At 41.5% G+C, this 21,010-nt stretch overlaps 1 protein-coding gene across 8 annotated transcripts in view; it reads right to left on the reverse strand.

Annotated features, from left to right (window-relative positions):
• The window catches only part of adgrl3.1 (adhesion G protein-coupled receptor L3.1), a 136,062-nt gene that overhangs the window by 84,787 nt on the left and 30,265 nt on the right, over window positions 1-21,010 (reverse strand). For all 8 annotated transcript variants that reach the window (XM_053854949.1, XM_053854946.1, XM_053854943.1 and 5 more), the window contains 2 exons: window positions 16,921-17,081; window positions 8,343-8,556 (listed from right to left, as the gene is read on the reverse strand). In XM_053854949.1, the coding sequence (XP_053710924.1) occupies window positions 8,343-8,556; window positions 16,921-17,081 (375 nt within the window). The remainder of the gene's footprint in view (window positions 1-8,342; window positions 8,557-16,920; window positions 17,082-21,010) is intronic.

Raw genomic sequence — 21,010 nt, forward strand, 5'->3', positions numbered from 1 at the left:
AGATCGAAGGTGAGAGACGCACAAACCCAGAGGACATGTCTGCTTTGACATGAAATGTATTTTATAATAAGTAAGTATAGGAATCAGGTGGTCACTTCATCATCCATAAGCACGAGAATTTAAGGCAACCGCTGTGTGCTCAGCAGGTAACACTCCAGCCTTCATGACAAATGCTGACAGGTTAGTTTAAGGGTCGCCAAAGAAAATTCAACCACGATGATTAGAAAAAAAGAATGTGTTTTCACTCGGTGTATATCAATAATTCTATACGTCAATCTGGGATCCATTTTTATGCAAATCTGCAGCCTATAATCCACCACGCATCAACTAGCGTGGTGCACTGCCGCAGCTTAAATGAGAGAGAGAGAGATGAAATCTGAAAACATACTAAAACCAAGTGGAAATGTTGAATCAAACAGATAACACACAACACATCACGGTGGTGGACATGAACTTGGTTTTTGCTGTGTTATTCACAGACAAGAAACATCATAAATAAAACATCACAATGAAACATAATGACTGAGGTCCGTTGCTCTTGGAAGTAGTCACGCACTCCGGCTGGACATATGAAGAGGTCTGTCACAAAAAATCCTGGCGGAGACTCATTTTGAGACGTAGAAAGTCCATGAATTTGGTTTGACTGACCAGCAAAGGCAGTCCAAACAAAACTACTGAGAATTACTGCAGGAACCAAGGCGGCACAAAAAATGAAATAATAAAACCTTCATTTTATCAACTTGTATTGGGAACCAATAAACAAATTAACATTAAAACTATGCAGTAAAATGCCTCCTAACTCAGCTACGTGACAGGTAGCACCTTGATCTGTGATACAGTATATGACGACAGTTTTGGCAGATCTTAGACCTATTCATTCACAATTAATATTTTGTCAGTTTTGACAGACAATTGATAGATTTGCAAAAAAAAAAAGTATCATTTGAATTTGACTTCATTGAAAAGGAGTCCAACAAAAAAGAGAAAGAACTATTAAAGAGATTCATTATTGATTGGCAGGAGACTGCCCAGTATATCGCAAAAAAAAAACAATCTGACACAAACGTCAGTGCAGTGTGGAAAACAACAAAAATATGATGCTGAGCATTGAAAATAAAGAGCTGTGGTTCTGTTTCAATGCTAATGAAAATGTCCTTTCCCCCCACAGAATCAAAAATGTAATGTGACAAATGTATAATGTACTGTATCTTCTCGGATATTAACTACGAGTTTGCAGTTTAGCATTGTGACAACCCTACTTTTTTGTGCTTCTTCCTTTTCATTTTGCTCCATTTTAGGTCAAACACGGTCAACACTTGTTTAATGCCTGGCCGTGGTTAATACTGAAACACAAAGAAAGCAGGATTTAGCAAGTAAAAAGACTGTTTTTCACCAACATCCCTCGTTCAAAGGAAGACAGACTGCCGGACAGTTGGTTAAAGCCGGCTTTAAAAATGCAACTTTCATTCATAAATGAAAAGCTGCGCTGAATATTCAACAGAAGCCATTTAATTTAAAGAGAATAATAATAAATGAAAGGATGCATTTACTTAAAATAATGTTTTTATCGTTCTTCTCCAAATCCCATTATTAAACATGAATGAAGCATGGAATATTCAGTAGCTGAATTCTCCATTCTGAAGCCTCTCTGCATGTTTTATTGCTGCACAACTGGGCAGATTGTTTTTTTCTTGCAGAATAATTTAGTCGGATCCTAGAAGCTATCTCATATTTTTCCTTCAGATTAGCCAAACTGAGTTGGCTGGCACAGAGTTCCTGTGACCTTCCTCCCTTCACCTCCCTTGAAGATAAAATGACTAACTTGATTGCTCACTGACTTCACTTTTCAGATGTTTCTTTTCGACGTAGTTTCTTTGAAAAAAAAACACATTGCAAGTGACCGAAGTTTGAAAATGTATGCAGCCTTTGAATCAGCCCATCCTTCATATTGAGACCTACATTTTCTTTATTAATCACATTCGTGAAAAACTATAACTAATAAAAATTTAAATGAAAGCAAAATATTTCAATACTAGACAAGCAGTCAGAGAGGACAAACTCCCGCCAAGCAGCTCCAATCCAACACAATCTCCCAATGACATCCTTCAAAAAAATTAAAAAGAAAAAAACAAGGCCATAATGTTCTGACTATAGAGCGCACTGGAATATTAGCTGCATCCACTACATTTAAGACGGAAACCAGATTTTGTTCACCCATAAACCGCAGCGGTTCATAAGCTGTGGGTGCATTGGTGCTGTCTGCACTATAGAAGGGTCAGTGGTGCACCCGGCTTAAAAAAACACGATCACTTCTGAACTAGTTTTGAAAACGGGTCCAGCATCTAGACTGACTCATGAAACAAACTGGCAATGTTGTGCACTTGAATCATGAACTTGTCACATCTTTTATTTACATTAAGTTTCAACACCACAGCCGGTCTCAGCTGCTGCTTCATGTCTCTGTTCCACCAGGAGATCAGCTCAGTTGACATAGCTGCAGACAATTTGTAGCGCTTTAAGGTAAATATGTTGAGCAAAAGAGCTGGGGGAAAAGTTCAAAATTCAATATTGTCAGGAAAACAATCTTGACCTATATGTTTGATAGTGTTTTTTTGCCCAGTCTTAGTTAAACCACATACTAGCAAGCATATGAAATTTCACATTTCACAAACATTCGAGGCCACAATTCGGACAGGTACAGTTGTATCCTCCACATGCCTCCAGCCATGGACACAGAGTGACAGCTGGGAATGACAAGGAAACAGTGGGAGATGATGGAGAGTAGTTTTGTGTGTTGAAAGGAAAAGGGCTATGCAATAGTTTGGATTGACAGCTGTGAGAGAGCTTTGGGGAAAAAAATAGCAGGTGTCTCTGATTAAGCGTGTGTGTGTGCATATGTGCGTGTTCACCGCTCCATGTTACAGTGGAGCGGACACATCACATCCTGGGCCATCACACGTATATAAAGAAATGACAGTTTTCTCTACCACAGAAACTCACAAATCCCAGTGCACATACACACTGACAACATACAGCCACAAAATCACACGCTGCCTTGGAATGCATTTCCATCAGTGCTCGCCGAGGCTGTCAAACAAGCCACAGGTAAAATAAAGCCATCTTCCCTGCAGGGAATACGCCTCACAGGGCTTCACATGATCAATATACGGATGGAGGATTTCACTTCCCTTTACAATTTAGCTCCCACCATCCTATAAAACTAGGTGCAAGCTCCTCAGTCATGACTTCACCGTCTCAGTCTGTGGAGACGGAGCTGAGGCAAAAGACCAGGATTTACATGCCAGTCACAATCCCATCTCTCACCTATGATCACAGATACAAGCAGTCCAAAATCAGCTTTCTGCCCAAGCCGACTGGACCAACAGGGAGGAGCCCAAGGGGCAGACCGAGGAGAGATCAGGTAACCTCTTCGTATACCCCTATAGGAGGTAGATAAGATTTGAGACCTGCTTTGCTTCGACTGATGTTCCACTTTCACTAGCGGAGACAGCAGATGGGGGGATGGACTAACCCCCCCGATAAGTAACTCATGACAATAAACATTGTTGCAGATGCAGTTAGTCGATCAGCTCATAATGCAAACACACATATACAGTTCTTCCTCATGACATGCTTGACAATCTATTCTATCAAGTAAATTGGCGCTCAAGAGCAACTCCATATCTCCTTTATCCCCTTTCCTCATCCACTGGTAACCATAGCAACCTCCACGTAGTTCGATCCCACGGTGCACTTGGGGAGTCTTTCTCCTTCATACCACCTAGCAACATTCCTCCGCTGCCAACCCTGTGTTTTTCTCCAACATCTGTGTGTGTCAGTGTGCATTCTTGTATGCAACACTTCTCTCGCTGCAGTTTAATCCACAACCACCTGCTTGTATGAACTTCAAATCCTTCTTAAAGCTAAAAAGATGAGTAGCGAGGCAGGCTGTTCGGCTGTCGAGCAAAGAACCATCCGCTCCATTGGGATAATGGGGCTACGCTCAGCCAGACGCGGTTGGACGAGGTCTCAGGTCCCACAGTGTAGGGTGGATGTGTTAAACCACATGCAAGAGTTCTACAGGGGAGTGTGCTGTGTACACTATCATGCTAGTGTTTGTGTGACAGAACAACAATAATTTCTTGCTGAATATCTGATACATACTGTATACATTCAACCGTCAGAATCCTGACAACAACTGTATTTCTGAAATAAATTTGGGACTATTTTGAACTAAAAACACGATGGAGACATTAACTCCTACAATGACTCTGAATCACCTCTCGACCCTCTCTTGTTCCATGGCCTTGACTGGAAATTGCTGCCTGGTTCGTATTCCTATCTGGTATTGTCGACCCTGCCTGCATCCAGGAACTCTTAGTCCCATAAACTTGTACGTCTGTAAACCCTTAAACAACACTCACATTTCAAATCGCCACACAAAGGTTTACCTCTTGTCCAAAAGTGAAACGTCCATACAATGGTCGCCTCCTGAATATCTGCCATCCAAAGACAGACTAGACTCAGGACAGCTACACACGATTCTCATGTCATGAGCAAATTATACTGGCTCCTTGTTCCGATATTACAATGTATTAGTTAGAGCAAGAAGCAAAGCACATGTTTGACACACACTTATACCTTAAACCCAAAAACTTGGGTGAAACATTAACCTTTAGTGATGGGCCTGTGAGGTTTCATGAAACAGTATTGAAGGGTTGATGATGTTTGATGAAACAGTGTCCTGATCTTCAGCAGCCACCAGATGGCACTGTGTGCTTTAAAACCTCACATCACTTTTTAAACCAAGAGGGCCATCTAGTGGCCTCTGAAAATTAGGATACTGTTTCAGCAACCCGGCACTGTTTCATGATGCCTCACCTACCCATCACTTATGACCACTGACGGCTGATACTTCATACAAATCTAAAATCAGGACATTACTCTATGGAAGCCAAACAAAATGGTCCAGGAAATCTTTCACGTCAGGCACACCAACATCCTAAGTCAAAAAGTGATGCACAGCTTATGTACAAGAAGATATGTTTGGTGTGGTACTGAGCACAAACATGTATCTTCAATTCCGCACCACTTAGTTCAGGGTTGTGGGGACTGCTTGAGCCTATCAGTATTCATGATTAAAATGTGAAGAGTTTCAAACCTCAGTGGAAGGAAGTTCTTTTTTCAGTATTTGATGGTCAGTAAAGTACTGTATAACTCGGCCATTGAATCGACATTACTGTGCATTATTGTGTGACTAGTAGGGAGAGAATTCATGATTCATTTGACATTAACGCTTCTGTACTCCATGTGATTGTTCAAGTGGGGGAGCAGGCGTTTGTCTGCTTTCCTCTCCAGCGTCACTTTCATGTCTGCATCATCAACGGCTCTCAAGCTCAGTTGGAATGGCTGATAAAATCAGAGCATGTTCCGCCTGCCGCCCGTTTCTTCAGTATCACATTCGCTCTTTCTCTCCCTCTTTACAGCTTAAAAGAGCCACAGTGCATGTTTACATGTGTGTGTGGGTTGTCTGCACTTTCATGTGTGTGCGCGCAACCATTCCCCATAATTGGTCATGGTCAAAGCCGCATATCTCCGGAGGGTCTCACAAGACTTCTCAGGCAACCTAAGGAGGTCCTGATATTGAAGTATTTTCCAGATTATCTCCCTGTTGGGATACACTTGGGCAAAGGCATGACAAAGCCACAGCCATGAAAGTTCTGCTAAATCTGTTTCAGCAACACTCTGCGGTGTCTCGGTCTTATCAGGTCCTTTGTATTTCATCACAGAGCTCTCTGCTTAAGTCTGGAGATCACTTCCTTTTTGCTTTATTTTAGCTGGTATTCATTAAGCAAGTCTCTTCTCTTTGAGAAGGCTTCCTAGTGTTCCACTTGAAGTCAGCTTGATCTCATTTTCTGAGTATTTTTACATGCATGAGCATGGTGGGTCACTCAATGACTGCGGACATGGAAGGAAGAGACTTGACCAGGCTTTCCCTGATCACTAGCAATACCCCACGCTACCCGTGGATATATTTTTTTATTGTCCCTGAGCACAACTTAGGTAAGAAATAAAATAATGGACATGTTCTTTTACACGCTCTGTCCTTCCTCGCTTCTGGCAACCTCCAAAAACGCAGTTCCACATTTCCCGAATTAGTTTTCAAGATCATGGCCACTTTCCTTTTCTTCCTCACCATCTGTTTTAGTTTTCATCGCCCTTTCCTGTTTTTCCCTTCACTTTCTTCTTGCACTGAGGGGGAGGTGGGGTGAGAGTGCAGTGTGGGTCGTCAGCCACCAACTTGCACTTTGTGTAGCACTCACTTGAACGTACGTTTCGTGGTGAAGTTCCTCTTTAGGAAGAAAAAAAAAAATGAGGTCGCTGAGACACACCTCACAACAACAAGGTCAAACAACAAGTGCCCGTCAATGGCTGATCTCAGTCTACCCTTCCTGGCATCCAGTCAAGTATGTCTCAATCTTCAAAGCACTCGGTTTGCCAGCGTGAGGAAGTGGTTGTGTTGTTCTGATTGTGTTAATCTTTTTTTTGCTTGAGAGCACGCATTCCTCTGAACATGCACTGGTGGTTGAGCTGTTCACAAGGGAGACCTTATAGAAATCTTTGAATTATAGAATCGACTTCAGCTCTACACAGCAACGACTGTAAGCTGCAGTCAAGGACTCGAGCAAAGAGGTGATTCTGCCTGTTTTCTACTTCACATTTGAGGCTGATCCTTTCTTCAAACACCAGAGAGAAGAAAGATAGCACACAAACAAACCCAAGGTCCTATTGCTCTGTGCAGCAGTTAACAGTCAAGATGAGGCATGTTTCTAACTGTTAAAATGAAGTTAAATCATGGCAGAGAAAACCTTGTGAAACGTGATGCCGAAATTATCCTTAAAGCCAGTTAAACATACGACACTTAAATAGCTCTCACGTCCCTCTGTTAAAAAGCACTTGAACTACAAAAGTGAACTTCAAGGGAAATCCAAGAATTTTGCCGGTTTGAAACCTGCATCAGTCGATCCAAGCACTTACTTCCTCAGACTCCAAACAGAGCACACAGACAAACAGAAAATAAGTGATAAACACTTGTTTCCGGCCTGAGTCACCTCCGCAGAGAATCCCTGAAGATTAAGTTTGGCCTCTGGCTCTGCTAATTGGAGCTTAAAGTCTGGTGTAGCCCCAGGGCAGTGTGCGCCCCCATGCTGTGTGTGCGTGCGTGCGTGCGTGTGTCTCTGTACGAGTGCAGTTGTGTGTGTGCTCATCAATTATGGGTGCAAGGAGCTGCAGCAGCCGGAGCGAGCCGAGAGGCACTCCCAGGCCAGAGTAATCGCATTCAGAGCAGCGGCACAAGACACAGACAGGTGCTTTGTTGGCGACACACATGAACGCATCACAGGCGAGCAAGTGAGAAAAGGTCAGAAACAACTGGGACAGAAATGGACAACATTGTGACTTTATCCCAAAGGGCCAAGATCTAGCTGTAACTTACTCAGGGTAGAATCGAAATAGAAGGCCCGTGACTGTCAATACACACATTAGACACAAAAAAACAAAGAACTCTGTTGCACTCACACAGTCCCACAGTAAGGAGATAAAATGCCAAGAGTCAGTCCGTCAGTCTCTTAAGAAGTGAAGTGCTATGGCTGCTAGCTGGCGTACATTTTGCTGACAAAGATAATAAGGAAATACAATATTTGCTAATAATGGAGACGTCGCTAAACGTTATGAGTGGTACAAGCTGAATGGTATTTGCTGGAAAATGCATGTCACAAAAACATTCATGCCTAAGTAAGCTTTTGTGGTTTTACGTTTACGTAAACGTTTAAGTCTTAGATTTACCTAAATTATTGATCAAAATTGTTTTTTTTGTTTTCTTTTTTTCCCTCCAAATATTGGAGACGGGATTTGCTTATAATAACTATTACTATTACTATTGCCGAAATGTAACGTTTCATTGTCCTCAGTCTCACTCTCATAATTCTGAGAGCCCAATTAGAACATCTCTCTCCTGAACATGCGATCGGCTTTGACCTTGATGAGGGGTTCAATGCTTACATGTGACATTTGCTGCCAGAGCTCTTCACACATTTAATAATTACATCTGGCTCCTAAAGGGAGCTTGGTAATGGTAGATATAAGTGAATGTGAGGATGTTTCTAATCATTAGAACAAAGTTGAACAGTGATTTCTCTCTGCGGCACCAATGTGTCACATTCATTGTTCTTTTAAAATGAAAATATCTGCTCTGCAAAGACGATATCAGCTAAACACAACCATTTTCACTCAACGTTCGGACTTCTCCCCGTAAAGACGAGGTTGCACTGAAACACACTCACCTCAGCGACATGATCTTGTAGGCGTCAGGTAGATAACACCTGGTGTTCTCCATCTGGGCTGGATCCGAATCACAAATCTTGTCGTCAGTGCGGCCATAGTTGGCGCTCTCAATCATGATGACGTCCGTGCCAGGGCAACGAAGTTCGATGGGGTACGACTCACATGATAGCTCCCTGCGTACCACTGCCATGGGGATGGGAGCGCTTCGGGAGGCTGAGCACACAAACAGAAAACAGAATTTTTTTGTTGACCAGGGTCAAGAAATGCTTGTGCTCTAACTCCAAAATAAATCCTCAATATCCCCTCCACCTGACAAATTCAACAGAGATATGTGCTACAGTCGAGATTATCCACCGATGTTCTGCCTCATTATTCTCTGAATGAATAAAGCCTTTCTTCCCCTGATGAAACCGAAAATGTGTCAGCTATTCCACCGAGACTGACGACACAGATTTGCCCCAGATGTTTAATTCTGATGGTTTCACTTGTTAATAAGCAGAATTGAAGGAGCGCAAAAAAAAGACAAAAAAAATCTCATTTCAGTACATAAACCTGTCCACAGTTGATCGTTGGTTTTATTGACTGAAAAAGAAAGCAAACTGTTTCTCTATCAATCTTTGGGAGACAACATGCAGTGGGCATCTTCTCTGACTGGAGCTCAAAAGTCGCTTGTTTCTCATCACAGTTTGGGGTTTAATGACACATCTATCCAAAATGAACTTCCTCTGAATACATGCATGGTTTTCTGAAAGATTTTCAATCAACTCACTCACACCCTTTTTTTTCCCCGCCGGGGTTTCTCCAACTCCCTGCTCTCTGTTTTCAGCCAAAAATCCTTCTCTCGCCTCCAACACGTCCAAAATTCAGCTAATTCTGCCTCCCACATTACGTCACTACAGCTCTTGCTTCACTCCATTAGAGCCTCATCAATTTCAGAATCAATACTGAAAATTCAACTCATTACTTGGCCCTCAGCTAAATAAAATGTTGACCACCTTCTAGCACGCTTACTACTCCTTTCTAATAGATCCGACCTCACATGGTGAAGGAAAATGCTAAGAAGCTGTTGGGCTTTTTAATGACATTTATCCACATTTCAATTCAACTCATTTTTATACCATAATTTTCCTGTTTTTACTTTTGTTGAGACTTAATGATGAGTGACATAGGGGAGAGACATTACGATTAAATAATACTACTTTTACTTTTTTATAACTTTTACATACATAATTGCATCACTGGATTCAGTCAGTCACCTGTCTGCAAGTCTCTAGTCGACCTCTCTGAGACACAACAGCTAGGAATCGAATGATAATTCATATTTGAAACCTTTATTTTCAAAAGTAAATGAAACGCATATGAGGAACTCCTTGCTCGATCCACATCCATGCTAATACCGAGCACAGCCAAAAATAACGCAGCAGCTCGGTGTCTGTCCTCTGAGGTTTTAGCTGTTGGATTAACACCATCGGTGATCTGGGGAGCGATGTAGAACTGTGGTGAAATGAGTTACATTTTTGCTATTTAATTCAGCTCCAGCTGTGCCTTCTTCTGTCATGTCTGAGCAGAGGTTCCAATGAAGCAGGCTCTGTCACCTGGCACCTTGTTATGACACATTAACAGCTTTGTGTATTTAACACTTATACAATAATAACTTGCACTCAAGAAGGCAGGGAAAAAAAGCCAAATGTGTGGAAGTGACTAGAGATCGTCGGACCACCCTACATAGCTACTGGTTACTATTTGTTTCTTGCTGCCGCAGTGTGCTCACTGGTGGTGCTGTGGGTTTGAAATGATGTCAGGTTCCATTCAACTCCTTGTAGGACACTGCAAGATCAGGTTTGGCCAAAGAGGGGGAAATCAAAACACCATTCTGTAAGCCATAGCTGTTAAATCACGTCTGAGTCACCTTGAAATTCAAAGAAGGCCGACTTCTGGAGAGTACACGTGACGCCTCTACTTTGAAGCAGTCGACCTTGCGGCAGGTTGTATGCACATCATTCATAAAAAAAACCCTGTGTAAAACTGTGGCGCTGATACATGCACTTCACACTTTCTTTTTTCAATAGATAATAACTCTAGATCTGCAGGTCACACGTACGTTACAGCCGGCATTCACTTAACAAAAAGCACTTTCCAGATATATCCCAGTAAATACACATTGGATTAAAAGGCGAATATGGCAATAAAAGTTCAAGATACTTGAGTAAGCACTTGAGGTTCACGAATATGTATAAAGACAAATGGCTGTTTGTGATCGAGGTTTGCCAGGAACCTTTACATAAAGCTGTCCCTATTCATTTCAACTCCAGCAGACACAAATACTAGTTAACATTATTGCATAAATAAATTCCACCCAACACTCCAAGACATTTACCTTGGATTATTTGTAAGATATTTCTTAGTTATTGAAAGTCACACACACTTACTTGTGTGCCTTCAATTTTCCTGTTTTCATTTTTATACTGTGAACTTATGAGTGATAGTGATATGAATTGTTTGCATGGCTGCTGTAGTTACTTCTTCCGAGAGCTCCACTGTGTTCAGCCTTGTTCTGAATGAGTCTCAGGGTGGAATTGTTCGCAGCCTCTATTCCTGCAGGCATGTCGCCACCTCCACAGCTCCTTGTTTCCTGTGAGCTATTCCAAATTTCAATGCCAGGGTCTGGGTGAGGTACGACGCCGCATCTTTTACCATCCAGGTGCCAGAACTATGCACGTTGCCATTTCTATAATTTCAGGACAGGCAGACAGCCACAAGCATCAGCACACAGTTTGGCTGGAGTCGTCATTGTGTTCACAGTGCAAATCACTGCCACAAATAACGCAGATCCTACAGTGCTGGCTTGATCACCCTCTCTCCTTCTCACTCTGAGGACTGTTTCTGAGGTGAAATGAGCATTAGCCCCGCCTCAACGTCTCTCCGACCCCACTTCTACAGCACTTCACCACCTGCACGTCAAGCAGCATCCACTCGATTGGCATGCAGGACACCCAGTCTCAGTCGAGGTTCAGGTAAATGGAGCAGCACTCTATTGTTTAATTGAATCCCAGCACTCCTATAGCTTTCCAAATTTCATGTCAATTGTAAAGCATTTTTTAACGCTACACTCTTTACATACATTTATGGGCGTTTGTCTAGTTTCATTTATTCCTTCTCTTTGGTGACATATTCCTTGACTCCTACCACTCAACCCTATCTTCCTCACTCCTCCTTTTAGTGCTGATTCTGCTTCTCTGATGATCACTTCATAACAAAAAAGTATCCCGCAAACGACTAAACACACATTGTAAATGCGGTGACGTTGACATCTTAAGGGAGTTCAGTTGTTTGTACGTGAGATGTTTTTCTCCAATGGAGCGAGCGCCCTGGGAGCGACAGTGACCCTCCCCAGACAGACAGGTTGTGTTGATGTTATTCTCAATAAAGCCTCGGCCAAATCACTTTCCACTACATTCTTCATGCCGACGTGTTTGTCAGTCAAGTGATTAGAAGACACACTAACATGCAGTGCTCACTTAAAAGTCCCTATAATGCACCACCTTTCCTTCTCTCCCTATCTGTAACCATAGCAACCCAGTCAGCCCCCTCTAGACTCTGTAGTTGGCTGCAAGAGCCCGTCAGTTACACGAATGCGGGCAGAGAATTCGAATGAGCTCAATGACAGTTTGCCTAAGCGCTACTTAATATTGCCCTTCACATCATAGACAACACGCAGAGACAAACATCAGAGGAATACAAATGTTTTGAGTAATGTCATCTTGGACAGACAACGCCAGGAGACAACATGGAAAATGGCATGCGGTAGCTGTGAGATAACACTGATCTATAAATGACACATACTGAAATGTCTTCTCCAATAAGCGCACGCTACACACTCGCCCTCACAGACTGATTAAATCTAAAGCCAAATAACATATGCTGCCGTGGGTGCTGAAGTCTTAGAGAGCTCCGCGCGATTATTATCTTGATGAGTGTTGACCTCATTGGTAATGACATGGATGTAAATTTTAAACCAGGGTTAATTAAGGTAAGCAGTGATCAATGCATACGACTGTGACTCAGCCATCGAGGCAGACTGTGGATCAGGTGTCGGTGTAAACAGGACACAAAGACAGCGTCTGACGTCTGGTTCCAAGTATGGGATCTACCTTTTCAAACAGCAGCTATTCTTCGCTGAGCGGCAGCTAAAGCACTGGCACGTCTTTCAGTTGAACACATTTATAGTTCTCTCGACTGCAGCATTCCGTTATTACTCCTTTATTGATTATCAACTGAACAACACTGCCCACACACGTGCTTAGGAATTATGAAAGAATGATTAATAGGCGTTTCATTAACAATTCGATTTGTCTGAACGATCCATGATATATATGTATATAAGTATAAATCATTAATTTATGCAGCATGTTATCGGGTCCACGGAAGCTGCAGCGTATCCCAGCCATTTTAGGGGCGAGGCAGGGACATCGAGGACATGTCCACCATGATACATATATTGATAGAGAGTTAGAATAAGAATTATCGCTGAACAAAAAATACAGGAAGTCGCAATTACAGATGGTGCTTCACAAAGCACACGGTCGCCACCACATATTATAAGTAGCTGAAATTGAGAGACCACTTTTTAAAGAGGAAATCTCCCGTGACCAAATGCATTAAAACCAGGTGGAAACATAGGACCAAGTGGATAGCATGGAGGTGGACATGATCACGGTGACTCTCAACTGAAAAAAATCACAAAAGAAACATCAAAAAGACTTACATAATTAAAGTTGACTAAGTCGTGCATTCTGGCCAGACTTATGAAGAGATGGACCACATGAAGACGGCTGCAGATAGTCGAGAGATTTACTTCTCATGCTTAAAAACTAATGTTTTTTTCAATTCAATAAAAGTCAAAACTTTCCCCTCTACTTCATTGTTCCTCTGTCACTTCTTGATAGGCTATATCCCGTTCCGTGGTTGGGGGCACTGCCACATTTTCAAAAAATCGTGGTAGAAACTCTGAAGCAATATAATTTAAAACCTACTTCCTGAAGCTTCATCAGTCTAGCAGAGTCTAATAACAATCTAATTCAAATCCAACATCAAGTTGAAGTGGAAAACACAACATTTCAGGTGACATGCTAACAAAAAAACACCTAGATTATCTGTTACCTTCACCCACAATGCATTACAAGTCAGTGAGGTGTGAGTGGGCAGGTGCATGTTAATGAGTCAGTCGTGTTCGTGATGACAGAAGGTTGGCAGCCGACGTCGAGAGAATCTTATTCAGACACTCTGGTTGCCTCGAGGGGCTGAAACAAAAGGATATTGATTTTTACAGATGGGCCAAGAACAAGAGAGTGGTGAGGAGGTTGATAGATGGAACTGAAAAGGCAAGAGTCAGAATCGTGGAGAGTTTTAAAATGTGATCTCTCACTTAAATTGCCAAACAGCTTGGCCGGAGTCTCACCTAGCAAGCTCTCCACATGAGTTTCAAGCGTGGGGCCTTTTCTCACAAAAGAAACAGATTATTTGAAATGGCTTGACAGCACCAAAATTGTCCAATATTTGGCTGCTATTCATGTCATTCAAAAGAGGCTCTCTGGCGCACATCAAAAAAGGCCATAACAAAGAAATGACACAAGTTGAAATCACCAACCGAAGATTGCTTTGGAGCAAAATATTTTTGAAATTGAGCCAGCGGCTAACAGAAACAACCCAAGGAGTATGAAAATCAATCCAAACTTTACCTTCTCTTTAACAGGATGAAAATGGTAAAATCTCCGACATGCTAATTCGTAAACCCTGCAGTATTGCCTTTCATAAAAGGACTTTTGCAGCCAACCGACAAGCCAAACGCTTGCAACTTTATTAAGACATAAAACCAGGAGATAATGTGAGGTGACAGTTCTCTTACATCCACTGCGTTACTGCTACGAATCATTTACAATTGTACTCGCATTTTGTTGTGTGATCCATCCGTGTTGTCAGTCATCCTCCGTTCACCTTCAGCTAACTTGAATTATGTTTTCTGTGTAGCACTTCTAGCTAATACTCTGTATGCATCGCATGCCTTTATTCTGCTTAGTCCTTCAGTTTAGGGATGCACTAATCCTGATCCTGGTATTGGGTGTGCACCAGCCTCTTAAAGTTGGAGACAATCATCCTCACACGCGGTGCCCTTCAGAACGATAACATGGCAGCGTTAGCTGCTAACGCTCAGCAGTATGGAAACTCCTTACACCGACAACGCCAATATGTGCAAAGCGGACATTCGAGGGGTGGGAGTGACCCCACAAGGTTCAACACCACCAGACTTAATAGGAATATGAGGAAGACAAAACACAGAAAAAGCATTTAGCTTTGCTATATTTATAGCAGGCAACGGTATGAGATCGTAAAAATAAAGTGCTTGAATGTATCGCTTTGGACGGACAGGATGAACAGTAGATATTATGTACAGGGGTTGGACAAAATCATGGAAACACCTTTGTCCAACTCCTGTATATATGTATGTATGTATGTCGTGTGTATGTGTGTAGCATGATGGATTTCGTTGCCTTGATGAATTTTTAGAACCACTGTGTGCTCTCCTGTAAATATGTTCAAGAGAACGCTTTGCCAGAACTTCAAATAAAAAGGAAATGGAAAACGATCGGGGAACGTGACAGTTTCTACATTGAGCTTCACAGTGGACATATGGAGCTCTGTCATGTTTGCCTTTTACTCAAACCATGACCATTGTTATCCCACAGCACGGCAAGAAGGTATATACTTTAACACTGGTACCAGATTGATATCGGCCGATACCCAAAGCCTGTAGGCATCGGTATTGGTCGGGTCAGTGCATCACTACTTCAGTTGTGTCTTTTACTTTTGCCCGTTATTATTTCCTTATTGGGCTAACCGTTCACACTTAACGCAATTCAGAAGTAAGTGTCAAACGTGAAGTCAATGGAGTGGCACGATTGTGAGCGACAAACTGCTACAAAGATACTATAGCTCATGCTATAATATGTCAGTATATTGTGAAAAATTCAGGGCAACAGGGTCACAGCTTCCATGCGTTTTAAGCGGCACGTATCAGATGACATTCACCGCATCAGGTTGTGGTAAGCTAGTCAGTCAGAGCTCAGACTACATATGTAGAGCAAAAATTCCTCAGCAAGAGGAAGAAGTGAAATAGAAGAGAAGCTGGTTGCACAAATTCGAAGACTTCAAAGACACAGATCCAGATCCAGAGAATGACCATTCGGTTTACAGCACATTGAATGAATATACAGCAAATATATATAGCAAATCAAGCCCTCCATGAGTCACAGCATCTAGGAGACTCTTTTCTTAGTAGGAAGGCCCTTTTTCAAGTGGTATGCAATATGTATACCGCCGTCTGTGTGAGGAGATATACTGCACTATCCGCATACCATGACTGACAGCAACCATTTGAAGGATTAACTCTAAGTGGGCCAGAGCTCTGGAGGAACCTTCAAGAGCTAACCAGAACCAGGAAGGGGAGAAAGCGAGCTCATTTTTTTTAAAGAACTGAGTACAATGAACATCATGTAGGAGGATTTTGAGTTGGAACACGTTTAACGTCGGTAGTCAGATTTAAATTACAATTACAATTACAGAATTCTAAATCAATGAGAAGCCGAACCAAGACTTTCATACAGTGTTATTAGTTTGAGGGAACATTAAACATTATGTTACTTTTCATTCATTGGTTTTATTTATCATGAATAGGTCAGTGTTCAAATGCTTCTGGAGTCATACTGCAAGGAGTCACACTGCAACCGGGGGGGTTCCACTTTTTGATCTCGTCTCTCACTTAAGCATCATTATTTGGGTATTTTTCAATGTTTTCATGAGTGGTGGTTTGATCGACAAGCCACCACTCATGATCGACCAATATCTCTAAAAAAGTGTGTGAAGAGTTTGAGACTCACTGCCCTTCACCGAATGTGGCGACATGACGGCTCAGAAAACAGAAATATTGCTAAGTTTGGACTTTCAAAATGCCTGTCAACAGCTTAGACTACAAGAGGGAAATTTTAATGACTCTTAGTCGAACTACAGAACCTGAATAACAATGCATAGTCGAACAAAACTAGCAGGTAGCCGAGTAGCTCGACTATGAATGACTGGATGATGTGCGGCTGACAAGCAGCTCTTTTTCACTTGTTGTTTATCTGGATTGTGCCTGTAAGATTTTCTTTATTTTTATTACAAAATAAATAATAAAGTTTTTTTTCACATCATGTACACAGCAAATGGATAGCAATTCCACATCAGTTTTAGTCATCGGCAACATAAAAGTTTTCATCCAGAAACTGAAGGCTTGATATCTCCCATCTGGTTCTCTCTATTGCCTCTAAACATTGACTTGAAACTTGGACCTGCTCATGCATTTGTCTTGTGTCTCCAAAGTCATGATTTTCCATCAAGTCCTAAATCCTATTGTTATTGGTTGTTGTGTTATTAGCTGCTGATATCCACCTACAGTGTGCTTTAACCAGTCCGCCTCAACTGCGTAGGGAAACCGGATCCTCTTGGTTTGTTGGTTGTACCTGGTGTGCTGGTGTCACTTACCAATGGCCAACGGAGCAAACAAGACCGAGACGAAAAGTAGGCATCTGGTCCACATGACGTCAAAGGTAAACCTGGAAGTAGATGAGGGTACTTCCCGTTGATCCTCAGGAAAGTTGTGACGGGCAGCTGGTCCTGCGACTTGATAGAAACACCATATAGACCTGCAAGAAACAGCAAAAGGAAGGCGGTCAGTTGGTCGGTGCTTTTCAAAGAATCCACTGAAAATTCCCCCAAAAAAAGTGTGTTTAAAATCCTTTCTTGTCGTAAAACAATCATCCTTCCCACCGCCACCTTCCTTCCCACGCGTACAGAAATGTCCAGAGCAAGAGTGTAATGCTTCATTCTTACAGCCACATACAGAGCGGAATACGATGCTGCAGCATCGTAATAATGCATTTAATGATTACTGACAAGTGAAACTTAATTGGACTCATGGATGATTTACAGTCTTTTTCCTGTCTTTTAATCTTTTCCGCTCTCATCAAATTCCAATGGTATTAACTTGTTTTGCATTTTAACAAAGGCGTTTTTCCCGCACAGACCGACTTGTGCTTGATTACCATCTTTATTGGAGCCGTTAAAACACGAGTTTCTCTGGGTTGTGCTTAGAATATAGAGAACAATGAAGCCGTCCTCCAGGAAGTGTGCAACAGCCGGGGACAGATGGAGTGTGGAGTGGACACCCAGAGCCATGGGAAATATATCATGTGTAACAGAGACTATTGATCAGTGTGGCCATACAATTCAAGCAGGGCAGAGTCTCAGACAATAGCTCCAGCCACTTCCTCTGGACAACACAGACCTACGTTTGCCACACCGCCTTTGTGGGGACCTGCCATAATGCCATAATGATACTGATGTTTTAACCCCCTAAACCTTGTCAGGAAAGGCCAAAATGTCCTCCAGGAAGAATGTTTAACTTGGCAATCGAGTCCTTCTATGGACAACAAGCGTATAGCACAGTGATTCAGAACAATAGCAGCCTTGCGGAAGCCGGCACCAACTGTAACCCCATAGGAACAAATAGCAAAAGAAAAACAAGGGAGTCAGAGGAGGACATGAAAAGAGAAAAAGGCAGATAAAAATGTTGAAGAAGTTCTCTAAGAAACTAAGAAACTACAGATCTAAGAAACCAAATAAGCCTTTCCATCTAGAGATGCTAAGGCCTGCAACTGCTACTGAAACAAACAATAATAGTGGTTTTTTTTTTAATGAAAAATGACCAAGAAAGTGATGGGTCTACTGTCTGTTTGGATAGCAGAAAACCTCCATCTTGCAGCCATTTCACAAAAGATGTTGCACCCACAGTGTGTAATAAAACCAAAGATAACATAATACCTAGCCCTGTAGCCATAACAACTTTCAAATTTCTTTTTTATTTATTTATTTATTTTTTATTTTATGAACCACTTGGCAGTTTGATAACATTTTTGTATCTGTCATGTGACTGTTACATTTTACATGTGATTCATTTTTGAGTTCAAGAGGTTGTAACTAGAATTTCTGTCTGTACGCAAGTGTGTGTTGAAGGACAGGACAATGAATGAATAATAAAAAAGTGAGTTGAAATTCATCTGGCTTCTTGATTATCTCCATTAACGGAAAATCTGATTTTCTATTGTATAAGAATTCCGGATGTAAACTGTTACTTAAACTGTACTGAATCGTAATGCATCATGACACCTAAAAAAATCGAATCGTAGGCAGAATAATTATAATAGAATAGTAAGACAACCAAAGATTCACAGCCCTACTAAATCATACAGTATATGAAAATAAATACTGAGCACAAACACATGTTTTATTTTTATGTCTACTCAAGTAGTATGGTAACAGTATGGTTACTCGCAAGTAACCATACTGTTACCATACTGTCCCAGGGACTCGGGAACCAGTGTTCCGACTCAGTAACCTATTTAGTGGCTCAGCTATACCTCCAACCTTGACGGAAACAATGTGCATTTTGTTGTATTGTTGGATTTCCATGGAGCCCAGACGTATGAAGCGGCATACATATTGTCCAGCAGACGGAACATATACAGACAGGCACCTTGAGGCATAAGTCCACTGCAGCCGATAAATCGGTCTGAACAGGCTCAGCCCAGATAACATGAGCACAATGTGCTCCACTCACTCTTGTGTGAGTCATATTATAAATTTAAGAGATTGTCAACAAGACGTCCCGCAATTCGCCTCATGCATCAAGCAAACCTATCAAAGGAGGCCAGGAAGAGTGAACAAATTATTTTGAGACTTAAATAGCAGACGCTCTAACACATTCTATAAGATTCTTTTACTTATTCGCCACACGTTGAAGAGCAGCATATGTAAAACATATAAGAGCATGTATACATTTATTAAATGTTATGATGCAAGTAAAATAAAATAGGACTCGGTAATAAATTAGGCTTGCGATTAAAAAAAACAAAACTAATGTTCACAGCATGTTTTATTTCCAAATCAAAATGTGTCAAAGGAGTGGAGTTTAATTAGCTATGCGCCAATTGTGTTGCTGCCGTGGCAGGTACACAGTCTTTGACAGCAAAACTTGCAATTACCACTGCCATTATGCTGCTGTTTGGAAAATACATTTGAACAAAAAGCACTTGCTTTGACCAATTTTTTTGTTTTTTTTTCCCCACTCAGTTCATCCTTGAGCTGTCACTATGACGATGTCAGGAAGGAGCTGGATTAATTTAGAAAAACACGCCTAGGTAATTGTCACTAATTGTTCCAAGTGATCTGTGAAGGCAGCCATGCAAGAAAAATCTTTTGTAATAAGTGGTTCAAATGATAAAATCTAAAGTCTGACTTCTTTTTGATACATAGTAGGGGAGAATACAAAAAATCCTGACTGCAAGTTAAAAAAGAAAGTTTGATATAATAAAGCTGAGACTGAAAGATAACAGTCGACAAGAAACACAATTGAAGGTCATAACAAAGCCATCCAAATTTTTTTTGAGGAAAAAGAAAAAAGTAATAGGTGTAAAATTAAAAATTAAGATGATGAATTAAGTTGCAAACAAACACAAATAATTCTGAATACCTATGTAAAAGTGAATGACATAAGACCATATCTTAAAAAAACAAACAAATCGGCACATTGATGATGAAACAATCTCAATGATTTAGCTGAAAATTTGATGACAGGGAACCTATATTACTATAAATAAACAACTTATTTGCACATGAATTAGCAGCTTATTAGTCTGTAATGAATCATTATAAAGTACTTATTAGTATCTGGTTTTGCTGACTACATTTTACTCACCAAAAGTTTGCTCTTAACACCACATTTACGGATTATTGACTGTAAATAGGCAGGTAACTAGTCCATCGATAGTTAACATGTGTTCCCCGACATAAAGCGTTGCTGAAAATCTTCAAGTGAAGTGTGTCCCCGCTACAAACACTGACAGTGAGTGCACTTGTTTTGAAGATTCCCCATGACACAGATGGCTTTCATCACCTGAAGACTCAAGTTATATCATCTTCAACATCAGCCCAAAGGCTCCACTTTCAACATCATCAACTGACTCAACATTCAATAGTGGACTGACGGGGAGTGGATCCTATATCAGAAGCAGATCCTGACAAATATCCAACAGCGCCGGCACATTAGACGCGAGCGCTTTCTTCATGTTGGGCTTAAACAACTCCACGCAGCTATTCTGATTGATTGAGCTCTAAGTCGGTCGAACATGAGCAATATGACCAGCTGTCCTCACCGAGACGCTCACTGACATATGGCCGGACGCCACCAGCCACAGCATTCCTCTCCTCCATTATTCAAAGGCAATTCTATCACCCCGTATGCTCCGCCATCAACCCTCTCATCAGTGAATTAACCCTTTCATTTCCGCCACAGTCGCTGCGCCTCTGCAGACAATGGTTGCGTGCCAGCCACAGGCAGTCCAGAATTCCAAGTTACTTTCATTATTCATACAAGCGCATATTCCCATATGTTCTACTGATGCTGCTGAAATATTCTCCCTCTCCTTTGTCCACACTGCCCGGAGCATTGCCCTGAATCGCTAGCCTGTTTCATTTCATTATCCTAATGTGTTGATAAGTTATTAAATTATAAATA

Source organism: Synchiropus splendidus, chromosome 2, assembly GCF_027744825.2.
Source record: "Synchiropus splendidus isolate RoL2022-P1 chromosome 2, RoL_Sspl_1.0, whole genome shotgun sequence".
Classification (NCBI taxonomy): Eukaryota; Metazoa; Chordata; class Actinopteri; order Syngnathiformes; family Callionymidae; genus Synchiropus; species Synchiropus splendidus.